Here is a 24,166-nt window from a genome sequence, read left to right as displayed (position 1 = left end):
TCGCGAAAAGAATTTATTTTTATTTCAATACGGAGAGGCCCGTACATTGAACCTGGTATCGGTTAATTTCTGTCCCGTTGTTGTTGGAGACTGTATTGTCACTGTGGGAGCAGAGAGACTTTATCATCAAATGCAGTTGTGACAGTTTCTGCAAATACATTATTTCTCAGTGCACGGTCATTTCCTGAGTGGTCTCAATCTTTACTTCTCTGTCCAATGTGTTTAGAATGGCGCCATGAATATTCCCGAGCGGGTTTGACATTCCCACTGGTGTCACATTCCCTTGAACAGCGTGAGGAAGAGCTGAGTTGCCCCAGTGGAATATGTAGTCAGTCGATGCAGCATACAGGAAGGAGCGGGGCTGACCCTCCGCGCTTTCTCCGCTGCCAGGTCCATATACAGGCTTTTCCCCTGCCTCCAGAGAGAGAGCAGATTAAACACCAGTGAGTGAGTTCTCAGCTGTCAAGGAGGGAAGGCGGTAAAGTGAGATTGTGTGAACTATATCAACTATAACAAATCAACGCGTCCGTATCCATGCATCCCCCGATGGAAAACTCCTGCTCTCCTCGCCATGTTGGCGGGCTTTACAAGTTTGAAAATAAGCGGTTGGTCTCTTGGCGCCAAATGTTTCCCTCCCCTCGCCAGCCACCAACCTTGTTAACACCAAAGGAGACAATGAGGAGAGGGGGATTTTCTAAAATGACACTCCATAACAGAATACCATAATAAATCCTGCCCCACTGAAGATCTGATGATTTGTAAATTCACGGCCGCTGCCAGTGAGTTTTGCCTCTTACCAACGCCCCCCACACGCACTAATCTGCCCCTATATTCTACCTGTCGGTCCAATAACGATAACAATGACCCCCGTGAATCCCCGCTCTCTCTGGATGGTTTGGTGGCTCTGAAAAGAGCCGTTGTGTCTCTCTGTTTGGGGGTGAATGGACAGGGCCGGCCAGGCTCCGTTTAGGCGCGCTCCCCGCGGATCCGGCGGGCCAGCTGGATGTCTTTGGGCATGATGGTGACCCGCTTGGCGTGGATGGCGCACAGGTTGGTGTCCTCAAACAGTCCCACCAGGTAAGCCTCGCTGGCCTCCTGCAGGGCCATCACCGCCGAGCTCTGGAAGCGCAGGTCGGTCTTGAAGTCCTGAGCGATCTCTCGCACCAGGCGCTGGAAGGGCAGTTTGCGGATCAGCAGCTCGGTGGATTTCTGGTAGCGGCGGATTTCCCGCAGAGCCACCGTGCCGGGCCTGTAGCGATGAGGTTTCTTCACTCCGCCCGTGGCCGGAGCGCTCTTGCGGGCCGCTTTGGTCGCCAGCTGCTTGCGGGGAGCTTTCCCTCCGGTGGATTTGCGCGCTGTCTGCTTGGTTCTGGCCATTCTCTCCAACTCTCTGGAATACACACACACAGGCTGCTGCTGGCAATGCTGAGGCTGCTGCGGTGCTGCCTTTTGAAGGGAATGGAGAGCCCGCCCTAGAGCTGCGATTGGATATAGACCCGTCCCTCAGCTCACTGACAAACCGCTCCGGAAGGGGCAGGAAAAGAAGCATTGGAGGCTGATTGATTCACTTGGACAATTTCAAAAAGCCCGCCGGCCGATTTCACCCTCACAAAGCCGGAGATGAAATTCAACATGAAGAAACAAAACACCATGGGGCTCCGATTAAGATAAACGTTGATACTTTATAGCAGTATTTTACACTCCAGTTAGCAGTGAGGGCGGACAGGGGGCGGGATCACTGCCTGATCTGTCTGGAACAGGCAGGAGGAAAACGCGGGCTGTATAACAGCCCGGACAAACTGAATGGGAAACGGTTGTTAATGAAGCTGTGCACCCGCGCCGCTTTAAACAAAGAGACTGAAACATGGCCCACTGTCCTTCGGCAAAGTTACCCAATCTCAGCCTTCATAAGTACATCTTTTTAAAATCAATTACAGTGAACCTGAATACAATTGACATTGTAGCCTTCCAAATAAACCTGTCCGTATAACGTGGTGTTGTGTCAATGTTAACAACTTACATTGAAACAGGCCGATGGAAAGATCAAAGCTCAAAAGTACTATCCCCACAAAGCATGAAATACAAATACTGCAATATATAACATTAGTGTTTGGGCAGGATTACCAATCGCGATGTGGTGTATTAAACGTGCAATAACCTGGTACAGAACAGCATCCCCTCCCTCTGTGCCCTCTCCGTCCTCAGGTCTCCGCTCTCAATGGGAAGATTTGGGGGGGCGGCTCTGAAAAGAGCCTTTGGGTTCGCTGGAAAAGGGGGGCTTTCTGCTCAGCCGCCGAATCCATAGAGAGTGCGGCCCTGGCGTTTCAGAGCGTACACCACATCCATGGCAGTGACCGTCTTGCGCTTGGCGTGCTCAGTGTAGGTGACCGCATCCCTGATCACATTCTCCAGGAAAACCTTCAGCACCCCGCGGGTCTCCTCGTAGATCAAGCCCGAGATGCGCTTGACCCCGCCACGGCGAGCCAGGCGCCGGATGGCTGGTTTGGTGATGCCCTGGATGTTATCACGGAGCACTTTCCGGTGCCGCTTCGCTCCGCCTTTTCCCAGGCCTTTGCCTCCTTTGCCTCTTCCAGACATCACGCTTCTTCACTCCAATCGCTGCTGAATGAGAGCCGAGCTGCCTCCCCTTCCTTTTTTATACAGCCCGGCCCGACCTGACTGAGAAAGAGTTGACAGAGAGTGAGAGGCGGGTCCGGAGAGGAAACGGAGTGACAGACAGAGATCAGGCAGCTCCGCCTCCAGCTAACTGCAGCCCCAACTGTATCTGGAACTAAAGCTTTTCTCCACAATGGCAGGGAACACAATGCTGGGCAGAAAACATACAGACTACAGCTTCATGTTCAAAGATAATAAAAACCAGAGCTTTTCGGAGGAGTTGGGTTACAATTAAACGCCCATGTCGCGGCCTTTCTTTAACAAAGTTAAAAATCACACACCAGCTTCTCGTCTAATACGTTTCTTTGGAAGAAAATGCTTTCAGAGAGCCGTTCCTGCCGCAGGTATCCAGGGGGGCAGGATCATAGGACATAGAATTTATCGTAAAAGATCAAAGTGTCATACAACTGATGCGATATATTGAACAAACCCAGATTACTGTTAAATCTTTAATCACTTCGAGTGGGGATATAGGTGCGATTCATTAATATGGAAATCCCAGAATTTCTTTCAAGTCACATTCCCGACATAATCTAAGGATTAATTAAGAAAATCTCAGACAATGCATTTAAAGGTGTGAGGTTAGAGTCTGGCTGGATGCTAACCTTGAGTCAGAATGGTTGTATTTCCAAAGTAGGAGTTGATAAAACGTCACGTGAACTGGCTGTCGACAAATTGTGCAGTTTGAACAAAATAGGATATATCTCCAAATTCACCCCACAGCCTTATGTGTGTCTGCATGTGTGGGAGAGACAGAGTGAGAGAGACCCTTAATATGTGTGTGTGTGAGAGAGAGAGAGAGAGAGTGACAGTGAGAGAGAGAGAGAGAGAGAGAGTGAGAGAGAGAGTGAGAGAGAGACAGAGAGAGTGTGTGTGTGTGTTCTTGATCGAGTGCATGACTGTGATGGAGGATATACCTGTGAGTGCAAGGATGGGTGTGAGTGTGTGTCTGAGACAGAGCGTGTGCATGAGATAAGGTCTCTGCGAGCGTGTGTGTGTGTGTGTGTGTGTATGTGTGTGTGCTTGCGCTTGTATGTGAGTGAGAGAGTGTGGAGTGTGCTGGGGCCACCTTAACAACAATCCAGGTTTGTTCAATACTTCGCAGCAGTGTATGACACAATGATCGTTTGCTCTAAATTCTGTGTCCTAATATCCTGCCCCACGAGCTACCTGGCGAAAGAGCAGTGCTGCAAATGCTTGTATTTCCATATAAACCTGTTGGACAAGACCTGACATTGTGTGATTTTTAATTTTAATTTATTGTAGAGTGTGTGACAGGGACTGGGTGTAAATCACAGCAAGAAAGTGTCTATCGAGTTTTGCTAATCAATTAATATCTAAGGTATGTCTGCACTCAGCATAGGCTGGGACAGGGACCATTTGATCTGGGCTCAGCTCTTTCCTGAGAGATGTGGGTGGCTCTGAGAAGAGCCTTTGGGTTCACACGTTTACGTGTTACACCAACTTTGCTTTTTCTGCTTTTTTTGTGACTTTCAATTTGGGCAAAGTCTTGGGTTTATTGAGAATGGCCAGTGAGTTCAATTTGCTCCTCCTGCCCTGACAGCTCACAGTAATTCTCAATCTCAACCAGACTTCAGCACGATAGGTGGTAGCTGACCACCCTTCAGGGTGAGCAGGTGCCTGGTCAGACTTGCTGAGTGAACGAACAGAGACTGCCTCAGCTATCATCCTGGAGGATTGTTTACAGGGTCAGTGCTACATGTCCAATCCTGTTCACCATATCACTCACAATAACCAATACAATACCAGAGTGATTTGGGATTGACGGTTCAGTGGTGGTGGTTGCTTTTATGGGTGGATGTCAAATCTGATCAGTGTCAGGCACCATTTGCTCATCTGCTGGTGTATGAGTATGACAGCAGAATACACACACAACACACAGCAACATCCCTTTGTAGTGAAACACAGTGATGAGCGATGTTCATTACCTGGGTTAGACTGAGTTTGAGTCTCAGAACATCATACAACAGGAACAAGAGACAGTCAACCAGCCCAATGAGTCATTGAGTACAATCATGGCTGATCAGGAAGTTCAAAATCTCTTATCCACAATATCCCAGAACTTCTCCAGTCATCGACAATCAAACGGTAATTGATCTCTACTTTAGCAATACTCAAAGACTGGCCTTCTACAACCTCCAGGAAACAGATTTCCAAAGATTCACCGTTTTCTGTGTAAAGAAAACTTTGGTTTCATTCCTGAACTGTCTCTCTGTTTCTTTTCAATTACAGCCTCCAGGTTCTAGACGCCCACTACAGACATCTTGCAGGGCAGATGACTTGCCTGGACTGAATGCATATTATGTACATAAATGATTTGGAGGAAGGAATAGGTGGTGTGATTAGCAAGTTTTGCAGATGACACTAAGATTGGTGGAGTAGCAGATAGTGAAGAGGACTGTCAGAGAATACAGCAGAATAGAGATCGATTGGAGGGGAAAATGACAAATGGAGTTCAATCCAATCAAATGCGAGATGATGTAATGTGGAAGATCAAAACAACACTGTATGGAAAGTGGAAAAGCCCTGGGGGAAATCGATGGAGAGAGGTCTGGGTATTCAGGTCCATTGTATCCTGAAGGTGGCAATGCAGTTTGATAGAGTGGTCAAGAAGGCATACAGCATGCTTTCCTTCATCAGATGGGATATTGAGTACAATAGTTGACAGGTCATGTTACAGTTGATTAGATTCCCTACAGTGTGAAAACAGGCCCTTCGGCACAACATGTCCACACTGACCCTCCGAAGAGTAACCCACCCATTTCCCTCTGACTAATGCACCTAACATTTCGGGGCAATTTAGCATGGCCAATCCACCCTAACCTGCACATCTTTGGACTGTGGGACAAAACTCACACAGACACGGGGAGAACGTGCAAACTCCACACAGACAGTCGCCCGAGGCTGGAATTGAACCTGGGACACTGGTGCTGTGAGGCAGCAGTGTTAACCACTGAGTCACCATGCCACCCAAAAGTTGTACCTGACTTTAGTTTAGTCACATTTGGAATATGCGAACAGTTCTAGTCACCACATTACCAAAGGGATGTGGATGCTTTGGAGATAGTGCAGGGGAGGTTCACCAGGATGCTGCCTGTTCTGCAGGGCATGAGCTTGAAGAGGGGTTGAGGAGAATGGGATTATTTTCATTAGAAAGACACAGGTTGGGGGGACCTGATTGAGGGCTACAAAATCATGAGAGGTTTTGAAAGGGGGGATAGCAAGTAGCTTCTTCCCCAGAGTGGGAGATTCAATTACTAGGGGTCATGAGAAACAATGCAATACTTATCATCCCTTAATGGTCAAATCAGTTGCAAACCATTGTTTTGTACCTGTAGGGGAGTAATGAAATTCCAACTGTAATGTTCTAATTGATTTCTGGATGAAAATGTAAGTCATCCTTGAATGGCAAAGAAATGGCCACCTAAACCTCCCACATTCCACCGATAAGACAAAGACACACCACCCTCACACAGGGGGCGTTCAGTATCTTGCAGGTCAGCAGAGCAAATTCACTCTTTAATATCTCAGAGTTATGGTAAGGTCTTGGGGTGTGTTGCTGACCAAACAGACCTTGGAGTGTAGTTTCATAGGTCCTTGAAAGTGTGTTCCCAGGGAGACAGAATAGTGAATACGACATTTGATATGCTTGCCTTTCGTGGTCAGTACATCGAGTATAGGAGTTGGGAGGTCATGTTGCAGCTGTACAGGTCATTGGTTATGCCACTTTTGGAACATTGTGTGCAATTCTGATCTCCCTCCTATTCAAATAATCATAGAATCCCTACAGTGTACAAACAGGCCATTTGACCCAACTAGTCCACACTGACCCTCTGAAGAGTATCCTCACCAGACCTATTCCCCGAGTTATGACTCTACACTTCCTATGATTGAGGCCACAAACCTACACATCCTTGAACACGAGGGGCAATTTAGCTTGGCCCATTGACCTAACCTGCATATCTGGAGCACCTGGAGGAAACCCACGCACACACAGGGAGCATGTGCAAGCTCCACACAGACAGTCCCCCCGAGGCTGCTTTCAAACCTGGGTCACTGGCGCTGTGAGGCAACAGTGCAACCCAAAGAGCCACCATGCCACGGACTGGAAGAATGGTGTGAAACATGAGAGGGTTCATAAAAGATTTACAAGGATGTTGTCAAGATGGGAGGATTGGAGGTATAGGGAGAGGCTGAATAGGCAGGGGCTATATTCCCTAGAACTTTGGAGACGGAGGGGTGACCTCTTAGAGGTTTATGAAATAATGAAGGTTACTGATGAGGTAAATAGTAGGTGTCACTCCGCTAGGATGGGGCATTTTCAAGCCTATTGGGCATATTTTAAGGGGACAGTTGAGAGTGTGGTGCTGGAAAAGCACAGCAGGTCTGGCATTATCTGAGGAGCAGGCAAATCGACATTTCGGGCAAAAGCCCTTCATCGGGAATTCAGGCTTTTGTCTCTTCGAGTTTCCTGCTCCTCAGATGCTGCCTGACCTGCTGTGCTTTTCCAGCACCGCACTCTCGACTCGAAACTCCAGCATCTGCAGTCCTCACTTTCACCATATTTTAAGGTGAGGGGAGAGAGATTTATAAAAAGACATGAGGGGCAAATTTCTTTGCACAGATGGTGGTTCGTATGTGCAATTAACTTCCTGTGGTAGTGGTGGATACAGGCACAGTTACAACATTTATAAGACAGTCAGATAAGTACATGAATAGGAAAGGTTTGGAGGGATATGCACCAGCAGTAGGCAGGTGGGACTAGTTTAGTTTGTGATTCTGGTCAGCATGGACTGGTGGACTGAAGGGTCTATTCCTGTGCTCGATGTCTTTATGGCTCCATTATGAATTGAAGTCATTTTGAACTTATCATTTTTCATTACCTGCCATGTCATTCCATGGCTGTTCACATTGTAACAGATGTCTCAGTACAGTGTGTGTATTTGGGACTCGTTTTACATCAGTCAGTTTGTGTGCACACGGTCACCATGCTTGTTTTGTCAGACTTTGGCACAGAATGTGTGTTTGGATTTCACATTATTTAACTGTTGTGTGTATGAATCGGAAAACTATTCATCAGAGGAAAATAATTCTGTCCTGATTAGTTATAAGTAACTTAATGTGTTTAATCTTCTACTTTTGGCAACTTGTCGTGTCTGTGAATGCAGTTTCCTTCTATCTCTGTATTTTTAACACTGACCTTATGTATGGTTGTTGAGATGATGTAAAAGTAAAATCTATTTGTTTACCTTGATTAGAACTACAAAAATGCCCTTTTCAAATGCAGATTTGATGGTGTCCACGAGTGTCTATTTCCAATCAGTTTCAGTCTCTCCCTTTTTAAAAATGGTGTAAATGTCAATAGGCTGTGAAGGATAAAACCTATTGGACCTGGGCTGGTGTGATTGAGAACAGAGAGAGAAAAATGTAATTCCTTGGTGGCATTTGACTCTTGATTTGAACATGTCTCTGGGAATTGACTCCAATGTGGGTCTAAAACTGAGAGAACTGCAGATGCTTTAAATCAGAAACAAAACCAGAAAGTGCTGGAAAAGCTCAGCAGGTCTGTCAGTATCTGCGGAGAGAAATCAGAGTTAACATTTCGAGCCAAGTTCTCAGAACCAGTTCTAAGGAAGGGTTACGTGACCCAAAACATTAACACTGATTTCTTTCCACAGATGCTTCCAGATCTGCTGAACTTTCCCAACAATTTCTGTTTTGGTAACATTCCTGCTGTTTGGCAGAAGCAGCTGCTCACACTTGGTTTTGTACTGAGGAAATATTACATTGCCTTGATCCTTTAATTATTTTCCTGTAAGAAGACAGAAGAGATATCTCCTCAGCATTAGGCACGATTGCCAGTATCAACTTGAACTATGTAACATTCAGTTAGTAATCATTAGGATGTTATTCTTTAAAACTAATGATTCAAACTGAAACATGTACGTGTTTCCATTCTTGGACTGAGCTACTATGTTTTAAGGGTTCTATACCAATTCACTGAGATCCAGAAACTAACCAATACCTGTACAGCTCCATGAACAGGACCACCTGATGAAACTGTGGATATGTGCATCTAGTTACCAATCTGCTTATGTTAGTTTCTGTTATGAATCCTGCATTTGAGAGAAGTTATCAATTTTACCTGTTAGTTTCTGTGAGGAAAGTTAAAGTCTAGCCTATTTCCATGATATACTGTATTTTGAGGGGATATGGTCTGGTGCATAACAGTGAATTTAGTTATTGATCCGTACCTGTCAGATTCTGCTTTTGAATATGAGCGTACTTATGAAACTGTACAATTTAAACTATCTGAATATGTGAGTGTAGTTATGAATCTGTCCCTGGAAGACTTGTAAATATACTTTCATGTGCACAAAGCAGAGTGTGACAGGGTCAGATTAATAACTACATTCAAATGTTCATATAACATAAACTGACAGGGACAGATTGATAAACAACATCACATATCCACATAATAGAAACTGCCAGGGACTGGCTGATAAATACATTTACATACTTAGACAGCAATCAGGCTCTGATTGTTTCATTGATGGGAATATGTGCATTTAGTTATCAATCTGTATCTGTCCCTTTCTGCCATGGGAATGTGTGAGTACAGTTATCATTCTCTCCCTGTCTGTTTCTGCTCTGTTGCCTATGTCAATGTGAGTGTAGTTATCAATCTGTACCTGGCAGACTCTGCTGTGTGAATATGTAAATATAGTTATCAACATGTACCTGTCAGTTTCTGCTGGCAAAATGTGTGAGTGTGGTTATCAATCTTTCCCTGTCACGCTCTCTAATGTAAATATGAGTGTATTTAACAGTCTTTTCCTGTTAATTTCTGTGTTGTGAATATGTGAATGTCGTTATCAATTGTAGCTGTCAGTTTCTGCTGCGTGAAGATGCAAATGTAGTTGTTAATCTCAAACTGTCACTTTGTGCTTTGTTAATATGAGAGTCTAATTATCCACCTTCCTCTGAAATATTACTTCTTTGTGAACATGTGGGAGTGTATTTACCAATCGGTCAAACCTTTTGACCAGGCCCCACATAAGAGACTGATTGGGAGAGTTAAATCACATGGAATTCAGGGAAACTGCAATGCACTGCCTGGGAAGGTTGTGGAAGCCAGAAACCTTAGAACTTTAAAAAGATACTTGGATGAGCACATCAAGGGTATGGGACACGTGCAGCAAATTGGGATTAGCGTGCCCTCGATGGTAGTTATCATCAAAGCAGACTGATATGCCGAATGGCCTTTTCTGTGCTCCCTCCCTTTTCTTGACCTCTCCATTTCCATCTCCAGATGGACAATTACTATAAACCCACAGACTCTCACAATGACTGGATGACATGCCCTCCCACTCAGTATTCTGCAAAAACCCTATCCCATTCTCCCAATTCCTCGACCTCCACCACATCTGCTCAGACAAGGAGTCATTCCACTCCCAAGCAGCCCAGATGTTCACCTATTTCAAACAATATGCTTCTAAAATCACCCCTCAGCCTCTGATGCTCCAGGGAAAAAAGCCCAAGCCTATTCACAATCTCCTTATATCTCAAGCCCTCTCATCCTGGCAACATCTCTGTCAATCATTTTTGCACCCTCACAAGATTAACAACATCCTTCTGAAAGCAGGGTGACCAGAATTTTGCACAGTACTCGACAAGTGCCCTAACTTATGTCCTGTGCAGCCCAAACATGACGTCCCAACTCCAATACTCAATGTGCAGACCAAAGAAGGCAAACATGGCAAGCCCCTTTTTCACATACTTGTTCAGCTGTGACTCCACTTCCAAGGAACAACACACATGCAATCCTAGGTCTCTTTGTTTGGCAACTCTCCTCAGGACCCTACCATTAACTGTACAAGTCCTGCCCTGTTTTGAGTAATAAGAATGTTTGTGTAATTATTGTTTTCTCTTTGTCAGTGTCTGCAATGTTAATATGTAAGAACAACTACCAATCAACATCTGACAGTTTCTGTCATGATGATATGGGAGTTCAATAATTGATGTATAAAACGTCAGCTTCTGATGTGTGACTATGGGAGTCAAGTTCTCCATCTGTCCTAGTCACTTTCTACTTTTGGGAATCAAAGTGGTTTAATTCTCTGGCAGCCAGTAATATTCCCTGTGACTCTGTTTCATTCTGTGATAGCAGTTATCAGCGTATCGAGAGTGGAGTCTTAATCTCTGCTGCATTTTGTGATTAATGAGTTTTCTCTCAATCTTTAGAGAAGGGGTCAGCAGATGGTATCTAGTTCACAATCCCAACAATTACTGGAAACTGTTTTGCAGAACAGTTAAAGAATAGAATGTACGAGCACAGATTGAATGGGAGGAATGGCCTTCATCTGTGTTGTACCAATTCGGAGATTCAGTATATCCCTTTTCAAATCTGAATGACAATGCGCTTTGAATGATGACATTTATTGCATCTGCGCTGGTCCATAGTGAAAACTGGCTGTGTTTTACTCATGGATTGAATGTATATCTCTGGAAAGTGAGCTTTTTGTGAGTCTGACTCAATCCATTCTGTAATTGCGGAAAGGACATTCCCCCAGCTCAGACAGTGGTAACATACCTGCTGTTTGGAAGGAGCAGCTGCTCACACTTGGCTTTATACCAAGGTAATATTACATTGTCTTGCTCATCTGCTGGTGTATGAGTATGACAGCAGAATACACACACAACACACAGCAACATCCCTTTGTCGTGAAACACAGTCATTAGCGATGTTCATTACCTGGGTTAGACTGAGTTTGAGTCTCAGAACATCATACAACAGGAACAAGAGACAGTCAACCAGCCCAATGAGTCATTGAGTACAATCATGGCTGATCAGGAAGTTCAAAATCTCTTATCCACAATATCCCAGAACTTCTCCAGTCATTGACAATCAAACGGTAATTGATCTCTACTTTAGCAATACTCAAAGACTGGCCTTCTACAAACTCCAGGAAACAGATTTCCAATGATTCACAGAAAACTTCTGTTACATTCCTGAACTGACTCTCTGTTTCTTTTCAATTACATCCTCCAGGTTCTAGACGCCCACTGCAGACATCTTGCAGGGCAGATGACTTGCCTGGGCTGAATATATATTATGTACATAAATGATTTGGAGGAAGGAATAGGTGGTGTGATTAGCAAGTTTTGCAGATGACACGAAGATTGGTGGAGTGGCAGATCGTGAAGAGGACTGTCAGAGAATACAGCAGAATATAGATAGATTGGAGGGGAAAATGACAAATGGAGTTCAATCCAGTCAAATGCGAGGTGATGTAATGTGGAAGATCCAATTCAAAAGAACACTGTATGGAATGTGGCAAAGCCCTGGGGGAAATCCATGGAGAGAGGTCTGGGTATTCAGGTCCATTGTATCCTGAAAGTGGCAATGCAGTTTGATAGAGTGGTCAAGAAGGCATACAGCATGCTTTCCTTCATCAGATGGGATATTGAGTACAATAGTTGGCAGGTCATGTTACAGTTGTATATGACTTCGGTTCAGTCACATTTGGATACTGCGTACAGTTCTGGTCACCCACATTACCAAAGGGATGTGGATGCTTTGGAGATAGTGCAGGGGAGGTTCACCAGGATGCTGCCTGTTCTGCAGGGCATGAGCTTGAAGAGGGGTTAAGGAGAATGGGATTATTTTCATTAGAAAGACAGAGGTTGAGGGGGGGACCTGATTGAGGGCTACAAAATCATGAGAGGTTTTGAAAGGGGGGATAGCAAGTAGCTTCTTCCCCAGAGTGGGAGATTCAATTACTAGGGGTCATGAGAAACAATGCAATACAAATCATCCCTTAATGGTCAAATCAGTTGCAAACCATTGTTTTGTACCTATAGGGGAGGAGTGAAATTCCAACTGTAATGTTCTAATTGATTTCTGGATGAAAATGTAAGTCATCCTTGAATGGCAAGGAAATGGCCACCTAAACCTCCCACATTCCACCGATAAGACAAAGACACACCACCCTCACACAGGGGGTGTTCAGTATCTTACAGGTCAGCAGAGCAAGTTCACTCTTTAATATCTCAGAGTTATGGTAAGGTCTTGGGGTGTGTTGCTGACCAAAGAGACCTTGGAGTGTAGTTTCATAGTTCCTTGAAAGTGGGGTCCCAGGGAGACAGAATAGTGAATAAGACATTTGATATGCTTGCCTTTTTGGTCAGTACATCGAGTATAGGAGTTGGGAGGTCATGTTGCAGCTGTACAGGACATTGGTCATGCCACTTTTGGAACATTGTGTGCAATTCTTGTCTCCCTCCTTTTCAAATAATCATAGAATCCCTACAGTGTACAAACAGGCCATTTAACCCAACGAGTCCACACTGACCCTCTGAAGAGTATCCTCACCAGACCTACTCCCCGAGTAATGATTCTACACTTCCTATGATTGAGGCCACAAACCTACACACCCTTGAACACTAGGGGCAATTTAGCTTGGCCCATTCACCTAACCTGCATATCTGGAGCACCTGGAGGAAACCCACGCACACACAGGGAGCATGTGCAAGCTCCACACAGACTGTCCCCCGAGGCTGCTTTCAAACCTGGGTCACTGGCGCTGTGAGGCAACAGTGCAACCCAAAGAGCCACCATGCCACTGACTGGAAGAATGGTGTGAAACATGAGAGGGTTCATAAAAGATTTACAAGGATGTTGTCAAGATGGGAGGATTGGAGGTATAGGGAGAGGCTGGATAGGCAGGGGCTATATTCCCTGGAACTTTGGAGACGGAGGGGTGACCTCTTAGAGGTTTATAAAATAATGAAGGTTACTGATGAGGTAAATAGTAGGTGTCACTCCGCTAGGATGGGGCAGTTTCTAGCCTATTGGGCATATTTTAAGGGGACAGTTGAGAGTGTGGTGCTGGAAAAGCACAGCAGGTCAGGCAGCATCTGAGCAGGAAAATCGACAAAATTTGGGCAAAAACCCTTCATTAGGAATTCGGGCTTTTGTCCGAAATGTCGACTTTCCTGCTCCTCGGATGCTGCCTGACCTGCTGTGTTTTTCCAGCACCGCACTCTCGACTCGAAACTCCAGCATCTGCAGTCCTCACTTTCACCATATTTTAAGGTGAGGAGAGAGAGATTTATAAAAAGACATGAGGGGCAAATTTCTTTGCACAGATGGTGGTTCGTATGTGCAATTAACTTCCTGTGGTAGTGGTGGATACAGGCACAGTTACAACATTTATAAGACAGTCAGATAAGTACATGAATAGGAAAGGTTTGGAGGGATATGCACCAGCAGTAGGCAGGTGGGACTAGTTTAGTTTGTGATTCTGGTCAGCATGGACTGGTGGACTGAAGGGTCTATTCCTGTGCTCTATGTATTTATGGCTCCATTATGAATTGAAGTCATTTTGAACTTATCATTTTTCATTACCTGCCATGTCATTCCATGGCTGTTCACATTGTAACAGATTTCTCAGTACAGTGTGTGTATTTGGGACTCGTTTTACATCAGTCAGTTTGTGTGCACACGGTCACCATGCTTGTTTTGTCAGACTTTGGCACAGAATGTGTGTTTGGATTTCACATTATTTAATTGTTGTGTGTATGAATCAGAAAACTATTCATCAAAGGAGAATAATTCTGTCCTGATTAGTTATAAGTAACCTTAATGTGTTTCATCCTCTACTTTGAAAACCTGTCCTGTCTGTGAATGCAGTTTCCTTCTATCTCTGTATTTTTAACACTGACCTGATGTATGGTCGTTGAAATGATGTAAAAGTAAAATCTATTTGTTTACCTTGATTAGAACTACAAAAATGCCCTTTTCAAATGCAGATTTAATGGTGTCCACAAGTGTCTATTTCCAATCAGTTTCAGTCTCTCCCTCTTCAAAAATGGTGTAAATGTCAATAGGCTGTGAAGGATAAAACCTATTGGACCTGGGCTGGTGTGATTGAGAACGGAGAGAGAAAAATGTAATTCCTTGGTAGCATTTGACTCTTGATTTGAACATGTCTCTGGGAATTGACTCCAATGTGGGTCTAAAACTGAGAGAACTGCAGATGCTTTAAATCAGAAACAAAACCAGAAAGTGCTGGAAAAGCTCAGCAGGTCTGCCAGTATCTCCAGAGAGAAATCAGAGTTAACATTTCAAGCCAAGGTCTCAGAACCAGTTCTGAGGAAGGGTTACGCGACCCAAAACATTAACACTGATTTCTTTCCACAGATGCTTCCAGATCTGCTGAACTTTCCCAACAATTTCTGTTTTGGTAACATTCCTGCTGTTTGGCAGAAGCAGCTGCTCACACTTGGTTTTGTACTGAGGAAATATTACATTGCTTTGATCCTTTAATTATTTTCCTGTAAGAAGACAGAAGAGATATCTCCTCAGCATTAGGCACGATTGCCAGTATCAAATTGAACTATGTAACATTCAGTTAGTAATTGTTAGGATGTTATTCTTTAAAACTAATGATTCAAACTGAAACATGTATGTGTTTCCATTCTTGGACTGAGCTACTATGTTTTAAGGGTTCTATACCAATTCACTGAGATCCAGAAACTAACCAATACCTGTACAGCTCCATGAACAGGACCACCTGATGAAACTGTGGATATGTGCATCTAGTTACCAATCTGCTTATGTTAGTTTCTGTTATGAATCCTGCATTTGAGAGAAGTTAGCAATTTTACCTGTTAGTTTCTGTGAGGAAAGTTAAAGTCTAGCCTATTTCCATGATATACTGTATTTGGAGGGGATATGGCCTGGTGCATAACAGTGAATTTAGTTATTGATCCGTACCTGTCAGATTCTGCTTTTGAATATGAGCGTACTTATGAAACTGTACAATTTAAACTATCTGAATATGTGAGCGTAGTTATGAATCTGTCCCTGGAAGACTTGTAAATATACTTTCATGTGCACAAAGCAGAGTGTGACAGGGACAGATTAATAACTATATTCAAATGTTCATATAACATAAACTGACAGGGACAGATTGATAAACAACATCACATATCCACATAATAGAAACTGACAGGGACTGGCTGATAAATACATTTACATACTTAGACAGCAATCAGGCTCTGATTGTTTCATTGATGGGAATATGTGCATTTAGTTACAATCTGTATCAATCCCTTTTTTCCATGGGAATGTGTGAGTACAGTTATCATTCTCTCCCTGTCTGTTTCTGCTCTGTTGCCTATGTCAATGTGAGTGTAGTTATCAATCTGTACCTGGCAGACTCAGCTGTGTGAATATGTAAATATAGTTATCAACCTATACCTGTCAGTTTCTGCTGGCAAAATGTGTGAATGTGGTTATCAATCTTTCCCTGTCAGGCTCTCTAATGTAAATATGAGTGTATTTAACAGTCTTTTCCTGTTAATTTCTGTGTTGTGAATATGTGAATGTCGTTATCAATTGTAGCTGTCAGTTTCTGCTGCGTGAAGATGCAAATGTATTTGTTCATCTCAAACCTGTGCTTTGTGCTTTGTTAATATGAGAGTCTAATTATCCATCTTCCTCTGAAATATTACTTCTTTGTGTGCATGTGGGAGTGTATTTACCAATCGGTCAAACCTTTTGACAAGGTCCCACAGAAGAGACTGATTGAGAGAGTTAAATCACATGCAATTCAGGGAAACTGGAATGTACTGCCTGGGAAGGTTGTGGAGGCCAGAAACCTTAGAACTTTAAAAAGATACTTGGATGAGCACATCAAGGATATGGGATACGTGCAGCAAATTGGGATTAGCGTGCCCTCGATGGTAGTTATCATCAATGCAGACTGATATGCCGAATGGCCTTTTCTGTACTCGCTCCCTTTTCTTGACCTCTCCATTTCCATCTCCAGATGGACATTTACTATAAACCCACAGACTCTCACAGCTACCTGGATGACACGCCCTCCCACTCAGTATTCTGCAAAAACCCCATCCCATTCTCCCAATTCCTCCACCACCACCACATCTGCTCGGATAAGGAGTCATTCCACTCCCAAGAAGCCCAGATGTTCACCTATTTCAAACAACGTGCTTCTAAAATCACCCCTCAGCCTCTGATGCTCCAGGGAAAAAAGCCCCAGCCTATTCACAATCTCCTTATATCTCATGCCCTCTCATCCTGGCAACATCTCTGTCAATCATTTTTGCACCCTCACAAGATTAACAACATCCTTCTGAAAGCAGGGTGACCAGAATTTTGCACAGTATTCGACAAGTGCCCTAACTTATGTCCTGTGCAGCCCAAACATGACGTTCCAACTCCAATACTCAATGTGCAGACCAAAGAAGGCAAACATGGCAAGCCCCTTTTTCACACACTTGTTCACCTGTGACTCCACTTCCAAGGAACAACACACATGCAATCCTAGGTCTCTTTGTTTGGCAACTCTCCTCAGGACCCTACCATTAACTGTACAAGTCCTGCCCTGTTTTGAATAATAAGAATGTTTCTGTAATTATTGTTTTCTCTTTGTCAGTGTCTGCAATGTTAATATGTAAGAGCAACTATCAATCTCCATCTTTCATGATGATATGGGAGTTCAGTAATTGATGTATAAAACGTCAGCTTCTGATGTGTGACTATGGGAGTCAAGTTCGCAATCTGTACTAGTCACTTTCTACTTTTGGGTGTCAAAGTGCTTTAATTCTCTGGCAGCGAGTAATATTCCCTGTGATTCTGTTTCATTCTGTGATAGCAGTTATCAGCGTATCGAGAGTGGGGTCTTAATCTCTGCTGCATTTTGTGATTTATGAGTTTTCTCTCAAGCTTTGGGGAAGGGGTCAGCAGATGGTATCTAGTTCACAATCCCAACAATTACTGGAAACTGTTTTGCAGAACAGTTAAAGAATACAATGTACGAGCACAGATTGAATGGGAGGAATGGCCTTCATCTGTGTTGTACCAATTCGGAGATTCTGAATCTGGTGTGAAAAGGAAAACACATCCCTCTGTATAGAATATCAGTACAAAACTACCATGTAGAAATGGACAGACCGGCTAATTAAAATACCAGGGCTTGTTGCTCAGTGTGGGATGTTTCCCTTTTCAAGGGTTCGGTACTATCACTGAGACACTTTGTTTCATTTTGTAATCAGGCATTGATAGTGTTTTTTGTGTGAGAGAGTTTTATTCTGCATCTGCCTGTCCATGCTACATGATAGTTTTTATTGTTGAACATGATTTAATGGTTGTGTCTTTGAATGGGATGACTATTTCTCAAAGATTATTTTTGTCCTGCTCAGTTACTGTTAATATCAAAAGTTTCCTTTTGGATCTGTACTCAGTAACTACTGCATATATAGTTACTCCAGCTATGTAACAGCATGATCTATTTGTTCATCGTGATTGTTACTTTGAAAATTCCCTATCTGTGGATTTAATGCAGTTCCTGACTGCCTGTTTCCAGTGAGGATTCAGTATATCCCTTTTCAAATCTGAATAACAATGCGCTTTGAATGATGACATTTATTGCATCTGCGCTGGTCCATAGTGAGAATAGATTGTGTTTTACTCATGGATTGAATGTATATCTCTGGAAAGTGAGCTTTTTGTGAGTCTGACTCAATCCGTTCTGTAATTGCGGAAAGGACATTCCCCCAGCTCAGACAGTGGTAACATACCTGCTGTTTGGAAGGAGCAGCTGCTCACACTTAGCTTTATACCAAGGTAATATTACATTGTCTTGGGCCATTGAATATTTGCCTGGAGGAAGACACAAGATTTATCTCCTTTATATCAACATTAGCTAAGTTTGGTAATATCAAATTGATCAATGCAATATTTAGTTAATAGTTATTATGAACTTTATAAAGCCAGCAATTGGAACAGAGCAGGCTTTGGTTCCACTTTTGCCCTCAGCTGCTCCTGCTCTCTTTTTGTGAAATTATAGAACAATTTATTCAGATACAAAAATTAACCAAGACCTGTACAGCTCTATGATTGGGATGCTTGCACAGTTCAAAACCAAGATCCCAATACACTAACTATTGAAGAACAACAGGCACTATTTCAAATAGTATACTTGAGACTTTTGATCCAATGACAGTCATATTTATTCTTTACAGAATTGTGACATTCATATATATTATTTTTATTTCCACAGTTGAAAGTTCATTGCCAACAAACAATGCGAAACAGAAACCAAACAATTTATTCCAATCAGTATTCAGAGGATTGCAAACTACAACAATGATATATAGTTCACAGTCCCAACAATTAGTGGAAACTAGTAATAGAAGAGATAAAGAATAGAATGTCCAACTGTAGACACAATGACCTAATTGGACTGCTTCTGTGCTCTACACAATCTGTGCTCCTGATTCTAATGATAAAGGAAATTACATCCTGTTGTATAGACTATCCATATAAAAATATCATGGAGAAATGGACAGACCAACTTATTTACAAGGCTGGTCCGGTACATAGTGTGGCATAGTTCCCTTCCTAAGGTTCTATGTTATCACTGAGACATTTATTTTCATTTTGGACTTGGATATTGTTGTTTTCTTTTGCATTACTCAGTCTCTCAATCAGAATATGAGTATGGATAAAGTCAGCTTTTGTCAGCTAACATTGAACATGGGATTCATTCAGTCTCTCATTATGAGTTATCAATGTGCTTCTTATTCATGGTTATTGTATTTTATATTGATGCAGTGTCATTTCAAAGTGGAATTGTCATCTTTCAGAACTGCAGAAGCTCTTTATTGTTCAAACCTTTGCTATTCAGAATGTATCAGATATTATCCAATGTCATTTGTGTCAGCTCCTGACAGTGAAAGTGGATGTGTTTATATCACTGTTAATCTCTGGCACTGTACGTCTCAGTTGAATACCTTCCACAACATTGGAGTCTTAGGGGACAATGTAGTTTATAACTGTCAGTTTATTTTGGGCATGCCGATCTCTAGACTGAATGTATGTTTTAAATTTATTATTCCTATGTTAGTCCCAGAAAAACTATATGAGAGTCTTCACGCTGTATTCAAAAATCTCTCATTATCTGTCTGAATACGGGATACTTTGTGTCTTTTCCTTTGGGTCAATTTCACATCAAATTTTATATTCTGTAGTTTTGTATGAGATCTGCACTGCTTTTCAGTTTGGGGTTCAATGCAAAAATATATATTTTAAAATACAAATTTGGGCTGAAGTGTAATTCCTCCAATCTGTAAAATGGAATTGATGCATGAGTTACATCTCCATATCGAAAACAGGATGAGATATTTGATGGGGTAATTATACATAGCTCAAGTTACTTCTTAGGCAACTTCACTGGAATTTACTGCGTATCATGTGATAGGTTCAGTCTTTTCTAATACAGCACACAATTGGGTTAAACTTTATGGCCAAAGTGAAACACTCTATTTAAGTCATATAGGGAGTGAATGTTGATAGTCATAGTGTTAAGGGATTAGATGGAGAGGAATTTGTTAAGGGTGTACACAAGAACTTTCAGATTCAATATGTAGATGTATCTACTAGAGAAGGTGCAAAACTTGATCTACTCTTGGGAAATAAGGCAGGGCAGGTGACCGAGTTGTCAGTCGGGAGCACTTTGGAGCTAGCGACCATAATTCTATTAGTTTTAAAATAGTGTTGGAAAAGAATAGACCGGATCTAAAAGTTGAAGTTCTAAATTGGAGGAAGGCAAATTTTGATGGTATCGGGGAAGAACTTTCAAAAGCTGATTGGGGTCAGATGTTCGCAAGTAAAGGGATTGCTGGAAAGTGGGAGGTCTTCAGAAATGAGATAACGAGAATGTAGAGACAGTATATTCCTGTTAGGGGGAAAGGAAAGGCTGGTCGGTGTAAGGAATGCTGGATGATTAGAGAATTTGAGGGTTTGGTTAAGAGAAAGAAGGAAACATATGTCAGGTATAGACAGAAGAGATCGAGAGAATCCTTAGAAGAGTATAAATGCAGTAGGAGTATACTCAAGAGGGAAATCAGGAGGGCAAAAAGGGGACATGAGGTAGCTTTGGTAAATAGGTTTGAGGAGAATCGAAAGGGTTTTTATAAATACTATAAGGACAAAAAGGTAACTAGGCAGAGAATAGGGCCCCTCAAAGATCAGCAAGGCCACCTACGTATGGTGCCGCAGGTGATGGGGGAGATACTAAACTTGTACTTTGCATCAGTGTTTACTGTGGAGAAGGAGATGGAAGATATAGAATGTGGGGAAATAGATATTACAGAGGAGGAGGTGCTGGATGTCTTGAAATGCATAAAAGTGGATAAAATAGCTAGACCTGATCAGGTGTACCCGAGAACTCTGTGAGAAGCTCGGCAAGTGATTGCTGGGCCCATTGCTGAGATATTTGTATCATCGATAGTCACAGGTGAGGTGTCAGAAGACTGGAGGTTGGCTCATGTGACACCATTATTGAAGAAAGGTGGTAAAGAAAAGCCAGGGAACTGTAGACCGGTGAGCCTGACATTGGTGGTTGGCATGTTGTTGGAAGGAATCCTGAGGGACAGAATTTATTTGGAAAGGCAAGGGCTGATTAGGGATAGTCAGCATGGCTTTGTGCATGGGAAATCATGTCTCATGAACTCGATTGAGTTTCTTGAAGAAATAACACAGAGGACTGATGAGGGCAGAGAGGTGGATGTGATCCATGTGGCGTTCAACAAGGTTACCCATGGGAGACTGGTTAGCAAGATTAGAGCTCATGGGATATGGGGAGCACTCGCTATTTGGATACAGAACTGGCTCAACGGTAGAAGACAGATGGTGGTGGTGGTGGTGGGTTGCTTTTCAGACTGGAGGCCTCTGACTACTGGTGTGCCACAAGGATCAATGCTGGGTCCACTATGTTTCATCATGTATATAAATGATTTGGGAGTAAACATAGGAGATATAGTTAGTAAGTTTGCAGATGACACCAAAACTGGAGGTGCAGTGGAGAGCGAAGAAGGTTACCTCAGATTATAATGGGATCTTGACCAGATGGGCCAATGGGCTCAGGAGTGGCAGATAGCGTTTAATTTAGATAAATGTGAAGTGCTGTGTTTTGGAAAAGCAAATCAGAGAGGACTAATACTCCTCGTGGAAAGGTGCTAGGGAGTGTTCCTGAACAAGGAAACCTTGGAGTGCAGGTTTATTGTTCCTTGAAAGTAGAGCGGCAGATAGATAGCAGAGTGAAGAAGGCATTTGATATGCTTTCGATTATTGGTCAGAGTATTGAGAATAGGAGTTGGGAGGTCATGTTGCAGCTGTGCAGGACATTGATTAGGTCACTTTAGGAATATTGCATGCAATTCTGGTCTCCTTCCTATCAGAAGGATGTTGTGAAAGTTGAAAGTGTTCAGAAAAGATTTACAAAGATGTTGCCAGGGTTGGAGGTTTTGAACAAGAGGGAGAAACTGAATAAGCTGGGGCTGTTTTCCCTGGAGCATCGGAGACTGAGAGTTGACCGTATAGAGGCTTATAACACCATGAGGGGCATGGATATGATAAATAGACAAAATCTTTTCCCTGGGGTGGGTGAGTCCAGAGGTAGAGGGCATAAGTTTCGGGTGACAGGGGAAAGATATTAAAGGAACAACTTTTTCAAGCAGAGTCTGGTGCATATATGGAATGAGCTGTCAGAGGAAGCTTGTACAATTGCAGTATTTAAAAGACATCTGGATGTGTATATGAACAGGAAGGGTTTAGAGGGATGTGGGCCAAGTGCTGGGAAATGGGAGTAGATTAGGTTAGGATATCAGGTCAGCATGGAGGAAAAGGTCTGTTTGCACGGTGTACATCTCTATGACTCTATATGTGACAGACGTTCAACAGAACAAAAAAGCTACATGGTTTAGTGAAGAACATGGAACCTAAAATTGAGTGTTGGAGACTTGGGCTGCTGTCTCCAGTGTAAAAGCACTGGTAATACAGGCAGAGATTGTTTTGAAAGGAACAGTTATTGTGAGATAAGAAGGACATAGATTCAAGTTTGATGCAATTTCAATCTTCCTGCATTGTGTTACTGAGCAGTTTAAACGATTCTTGAAAAGTGGGGAACCAGTTCCCAAAGTGAGAGAGAAGAGAGTTCTCAGTGCACGTATTCTTTAGTGAATGGGAAACAGCCTATGTTCTTTAGTTGTACTGCCTACAGGATTCATGGATATGTGAACATGCAACACATCACAACAGACAGGAGTATGTGTTGTTTATCGTAATCAAGGAGAGAAAAGCAATGGGCCTTTGTGTCTCCTATTGTGCAAAGTCTAACTGGGAATAGTAACAACAAGGGCTGGTCTTCACGATGCTATCAGTTATTGCATAGTGACCTATTTTTCTGAATACTGCTGAATTGATGATCAGTATTCACTGAATTCATTTGCAATGAAGTGAACAATCACACTGCTTGCACCTGACTGACCACAATATTCCTTATACAGGAATGAAAATTCATCAATTCCATTTTATTTGCTGGTGCAGACAGGATAGTACGCTGCCTCTGTGGTGTGATAGTGTAAACCATTGAGGAGAAAGTGAGGGTTGCAGATGCTGGAGATCAGAGCTGAAAATGTGTTGCTGAAAAAGCTCATCAGGTCAGGCAGCATCCAAGGAACAGGAGAATCGACGTTTCGGGCATAAGCCCTTCTTCTTCCTGATACGTTGATTCTGCTGTTCCTTGGATGCTGCCTGACCTGCTGCGCTTTTCCAGCAACACATTTTCAGCTAGTGTAAACCATTAGCAATTTTGTTGTGTTGTTATATGGTCGGGAGGAGGAAAGCAAAAGGACTTTTATTTTTTGTCATGCAATGCAGAATATTTAAATGGTCAAGTTCAATTTATTCATCAATCAACACTGTCCAAACCTTCACAGAAAAGCTTGACACACTTACCCATTATGGCTATTTGGTTTCTTACTGCTCTGCTATGAATGGTGATTATTTGATTCCATTGATTCATTGAGAAATCTGTACCCAGATTCCTTGTTTTTTAGTAATGTATCCTAGGGAGGATCAACAGGAATGTCAGGCTTGTAGATCTCCGTGTAGAAAAATAAAACAGCCTTTAAAAGATGTACAAAAGTATAAAGAAAAAGATTTGCTGGAATGGAAAAAGAAAAGAAAAATAACACCTGCAAGGTGAAGCAATACAGAATGACACTGTGATAAAGATGGGGCTGGCAGATTCTCTGCTGCCATGATATATTTATGGAAGTGGAATGCTGATTGAAAGGGTTGCCAGCTTGGTCAATTGTTATGCTGTTATGGATTGGTTTTGATCAGTGCAGACTTAATCATTTGAAGGGCTTTCTTCTGTGTTGGAGATCTCTTGCCTCGAGATCTGAGAGCAGAAATCAGTTTGAATGGAACATTTTCTGACACTTGCAATGTTTATGGATCTTTATCACCGTTCGATATCATCGTGTGTGTGTTAGGATGTATTTGCGACTCATTGTAAATCATTCAGGATTTTATGCTTGCGGCGGGAGTGGTGAGGTGTTAGTAGTGTGTGTGTACATGCAGTAAGCCTTC

General features: G+C 42.8%; 2 protein-coding genes across 7 annotated transcripts; both read right to left on the bottom strand.

Moving 5' to 3' along the window:
• Positions 1 to 24,166, bottom strand: LOC122547890 (histone H4). Of its 6 annotated transcripts, XM_087984949.1 has the most exons (3): positions 23,528 to 24,166; positions 18,307 to 18,388; positions 2,287 to 2,679 (listed from the first exon to the last, which is right to left on the bottom strand). In XM_087984949.1, exon 3 carries the CDS (start codon positions 2,596 to 2,598, stop codon positions 2,287 to 2,289), a length of 312 nt encoding a protein of 103 aa, XP_087841075.1. In that variant the 5' UTR covers positions 2,599 to 2,679; positions 18,307 to 18,388; positions 23,528 to 24,166. The 6 variants fall into 6 exon arrangements, with proteins under 6 accessions (XP_087841077.1, XP_087841078.1, XP_087841076.1 ...); XM_087984951.1 differs by lacking the exons at positions 18,307 to 18,388; positions 23,528 to 24,166 and adding an exon at positions 1 to 459 and having other exon boundaries at positions 2,125 to 3,318; XM_087984952.1 differs by lacking the exons at positions 18,307 to 18,388; positions 23,528 to 24,166 and adding an exon at positions 1 to 415 and having other exon boundaries at positions 2,125 to 3,318.
• On the bottom strand, positions 836 to 1,377 carry LOC148135362 (histone H3). The gene has a single exon (XM_087984947.1). The coding sequence runs from the start codon at positions 1,375 to 1,377 to the stop codon at positions 967 to 969; it is 411 nt and encodes a 136-aa protein (XP_087841073.1). The 3' UTR covers positions 836 to 966.

This window comes from Chiloscyllium plagiosum, unplaced genomic scaffold (assembly GCF_037043375.1).
Source record: "Chiloscyllium plagiosum isolate Xiang-an unplaced genomic scaffold, Cpla_swu_hap1 HiC_scaffold_49, whole genome shotgun sequence".
Taxonomy (NCBI): Eukaryota; Metazoa; Chordata; class Chondrichthyes; order Orectolobiformes; family Hemiscylliidae; genus Chiloscyllium; species Chiloscyllium plagiosum.
This window is presented reverse-complemented; position numbering and strand designations above follow the sequence as displayed.